This window comes from Haliotis asinina, chromosome 2, assembly GCF_037392515.1.
Source record: "Haliotis asinina isolate JCU_RB_2024 chromosome 2, JCU_Hal_asi_v2, whole genome shotgun sequence".
Lineage (NCBI taxonomy): Eukaryota > Metazoa > Mollusca > Gastropoda > Lepetellida > Haliotidae > Haliotis > Haliotis asinina.
Genome location: NC_090281.1, coordinates 60272745 through 60277111, shown reverse-complemented (window position 1 = coordinate 60277111; position 4367 = coordinate 60272745). Strand labels below are relative to the sequence as shown.

Below are 4367 nucleotides of genomic sequence, written 5' to 3'. Positions count from 1 at the left end.
TGTTGACATCACCTTTGATACAGGGATCTTGATGTGGAGCTGGTAGCTGGTAGCTGGTAGCTGGTAGCGTAGTCTACAGATGCTAGTGTAGAGTATTATACCATTATGTTAGGTAAATGTTAGGTTAGGTGCATGTAACCTGCCCTGTTGTATGGCTGGAATTTTATGGAGTCATACCCTGCTTTAAGAAGGATGTTTCACAAATATACAACCAGGGCTCGACTTTGTTACTTGCACTGGTTCCGCCCAGTATTGCAAATTGCAATTCACCAGTACTGGTCGGGTTTCTTTTATTCACTTTATTTTCTGGAACCAACCTGTGACACGACGGCAGCGGCTACATGCATGCGACATCAACCTGTTACGTTTATATTTGTTGTGACAAATAAAATTATTTTGAAACTTCACGTTGAGTATACCATAACCTAAGTAACCAAAGTAGCAGATTTACTGATGTATAGACAGAGACTACGCCCCTTACGAGTGCCAGGATGCATTTAGAATTCTATTTCAGGTTAAAAGTACTTGTGTTCCTTACTCTCCTGATATCTTGTTGGGCTTTTGTCAGGTTTCGAGAAAGGAACAGTGTGTATGGATTGACAACCTCTTCATTGTAGTAGATGCAACCTTTCAGTGTACATGCAAGCGGTTACCATGCAACTGATGGCATCTATCGCAATGCAGAAGATTTTAATCAATACGCGTTCCTCCTCTTCATATACCTGGAGACTCTGTGTTGGTCCCTAGTGACCTGTATTAGACTTCAGAGTCCAAGGATCTGATTGTCACTTGTAACAGCAAGGTGTGGCCATTACTCGTGATATTAATCACCAGTTTGTCTGGTTCAAATTTGCTCGCATATAGACAAGTGTCTAAACATACCGCTGACACATTGCTGAGAAATGAGTACACAATATCGGCAGTTTTAATGCTTCTTTTACTCAGGCCTTCAGTTGCCGTACAGACAGCAGGACATGATTTATCTCAGCCACGATGACAGTTGTTTCGTTTGCCACACACGTAAATGTCTGCTGCACGACCGTCATTACACACACTGGCGCTGTAGGATGCTCGGACCTTTGTGCCGGCCGGAAGTCCGCCACACCCGTGGTCACACGCCCACTCCTTGACCTTCCGGTCACATTCCGTGCCGCATGTGATGAGTTCTCGAGCACTACATGGACAGTGGACAAGACGCCGACAATGCTGAATGGAACCAAAGTCTTTGAAGACATGTCCGTAGTTGTGATTGTTGACAGCTTTGCAGAAACAGCTTAAATGAAACATCATAAACAACTGAAACGAAACGAATAAACCCAAAGGAAGCAACTAAACCGAAATGAAAAAAACCCACAAAAACAATAAAACAACCTGAACAAAAACAAACAATACACAGAACTACAAGGACAACTGCCAACTCTAGTGAGAGTCTCGTGTGTGTGCAGTTTTCTCTAATCACATGACAAAAAGCAAAATGACAAAAGAGGTATTTGAGCCAGTCAGAATGAGTGAGTGAGTTTAATATTTATCATCACGTCGACAATATTGAAACCATATCGTGACGAGAACAATTAATAATTACATTTGTACATCAAGAAAACTAGAAACTAAAACCCTGCTGACGAAGAACAGTAAACTCACTAGTATATCGCAGATTTCCATTTATTATAAACAAGTAATTAAATGTGAAACAGTTTAACTGTAGAGGACAATATAAAAATGGGCTAGAGATTGCTAACAGTTGAAGGAAAATCACCAGAAAAGGACCATGGGGACTTTTGCTTCCCGCATGGGCCCTAGCTGAATTTGCACCATTACTTCAGCCGCGAGAATTTAGACATATCTAGCCAACATTAAACATATGCTACGATTAAAAGCGGTGGAAAGATTTAATGTACATTGAATGTTTTGGGACTTACGTGCCCTTTCAAGAGGACAATACTTTTACACTTTAACCCCCTCGAGGATACAACTACTAAGAATCTGAGTTAATAATTCCAGTCATAAAATATTTATCTACTTGCAAATCAGTCACTAACACTAATTCTTTTACACATGCAAAAAAAACAAAAAAAACAAACTGAGAGCAACACAATTAAATAAGATTCTTCATGGTTCGTGATTTAAAATATTTATTCTTTGTAATGGAATATTCAACACAGTCAAGCAGGACATGCTTAACTGTGATTCTTTCATCACAAAGGATGCAGAACAGAGGATCTTCACATTCAATACGACATCGTCGTATTATGACCACTTCTGGCCGATAACCCCAGCAGGTATAACCAGTAAAAGGTTTTATTTCATGTGAGTGAGTGAGTTAGGGTTTAACGTCACACCGGCATTATTTCAGCACGTAGTGAGTAGTCTGAACCTACTCGATAGATGTACACGCCAAAAATGTATAAAATGTTCGTCGGATCTCATTTACTGTATGCATGTAGAGTTTGTGACTGATGACAACATGACAACGTAGCCTCGACTGTTTCCTCCTGTACTTCTCCTGTAACATCCCTAATCCTTTCTTGTATATATACATTGCATATACTGAAGTTGAACTAAAAGGGATGCCTGAATTGCGTTCGCGGGCACTGGCACGGTTCCCACAAGCATGGCAGACCCAAATTCCCCGACTTTTCTCTGATAAGTAGAGATTTTTCCATGACCATTAAAGTGTAACAAAACTGCCGCCATTCCTCCCTTTCAGCCAGTGCTAACCTTTTAAGATATTTCCTTCACACATATCACACAAAAATACATATTTTATCAAAAGAGTTGTGATGAAGTGACCTTTCCATGATTCTCCTGTCACAATAATACTAGTAGATAGTACATGCGAGTGTAACCATCAAATATATATTCTAAAACAATGTCAAAAATATATTATCTGAAGATTATCTATTTTAATAGCTTTTGACAAAAATCGTAAATGTGAATGTAATCATTTAATTAATGTTTTTCGTTTATACTCACGAACACATTTCTTTTTCTTATCACATATTCATGCAGTAATTATGAAAATCATATTTCTAAAGAAAAACCATGCGCGACAACTAGATTATGAATGCCATTCAACCACTATTAATTTTGTGAGTTCCATTCACACTATGTATTTTGAATTTTCAGAGTAACCTTTTCTTCACAATACATCCTTCTCACAACTGAATCTTGAACACATCAAACTTAAAACCCAAATGCAGCAAATATGAAACTTATATGTGCAGCTTTGATCAAAACTAGGCATTCGCAATTTCCAAAAAAAAAAAAAGAAAAGAAATAAAAAAGAAAAAAGAAAGAAAGGAAATAGAGAAAAACAAAGACAACCACCATATAAATCACACTACCATATCTAATTAGCGACATTCTGAGTCACAATTTCTTCCCTGACCATAACCCTAAATTTCCATGACTTCAACCCAAAACAAGAAACAAATCAGTCATTTGCCATATATGATTCCTCTTGGACACTACACATCCATCAAGAATTGTTGCATACTTTCCACGAACTGCCCGTATATGATATTTGACCAGATTACCTAGAACGGAATTCTTAACAAGGTGAACTTACTTCTTTACATCATGAAGTCTGAAAAACCAGCCGCTGCTGCAGGTGAAGATCGCCAGGAGGACGAGGAGAGTGAGCACATGAAGACTGGCAGCCATCTTGTACAGACAGTGCCTCCGTTCACCACGCACCCTTATATAGGGAAGAACTGGGATCCGATTGACACAAGCCATTACTGACGTAATCATTATCACCATCATTTTGGAGTTTCACACACTGCAACCAGGATGATGCACAAACAAACACCTAGTCGCCCCAGGTCTGCTTACCTTTGGACATAAACACCAGCTGTCAGTCCCAGCACAACACATACATTAGGTAATCGAGCGTTATGTCTACTAACCCTCCTCTATGGAACCAAATCAGTGATTTGGAGTTAGTGAGTGAATATGGTTTTACGCCGCTTTTTTAAACAATATTCCAGCAACAATCCGGTGGGGGACATCAGAATTGGGCTTCATTCATTGCACCCATGTGTGGAATCAAACCCGAGTCCTCCACTAGGCTACTCCATCATCCCCAATGGCCAACACAACACTCCTCTCCGTAAGATGCATTGAGCACTTTCTTGAGACGCGTCTAAAACGTTTAGGCACTGTTAAAATTAGTGACGGTTTCTTGCACAAATATATACCTTTAAGTAACCATACACTTCCAACACCAATCCAACGCTAAAGCGCCTGGCTAGCGATTCAGCGAGGTTGATATGTCGGGATGGAGCCCACTTGTGACCGGGTGTAAAAACCCTGGAGTCAACATTGTGTACAGACTCTTTCTTGTTGCGGGTACATCAACGTACAGT

At 39.7% G+C, this 4367-nt stretch overlaps 1 protein-coding gene across 1 annotated transcript; it reads right to left on the bottom strand.

Annotated features, from left to right (window-relative positions):
- Positions 1-918: 918 nt before the first annotated feature.
- Positions 919-3816, bottom strand: LOC137272747 (uncharacterized). Its single transcript, XM_067805130.1, has 2 exons — positions 3569-3816; positions 919-1273 (listed from the first exon to the last, which is right to left on the bottom strand). Exons 1-2 carry the CDS (start codon positions 3763-3765, stop codon positions 985-987), a joined length of 486 nt encoding a protein of 161 aa, XP_067661231.1. The 5' UTR covers positions 3766-3816; the 3' UTR covers positions 919-984.
- Between the last annotated feature and the right edge of the window lie 551 nt (positions 3817-4367).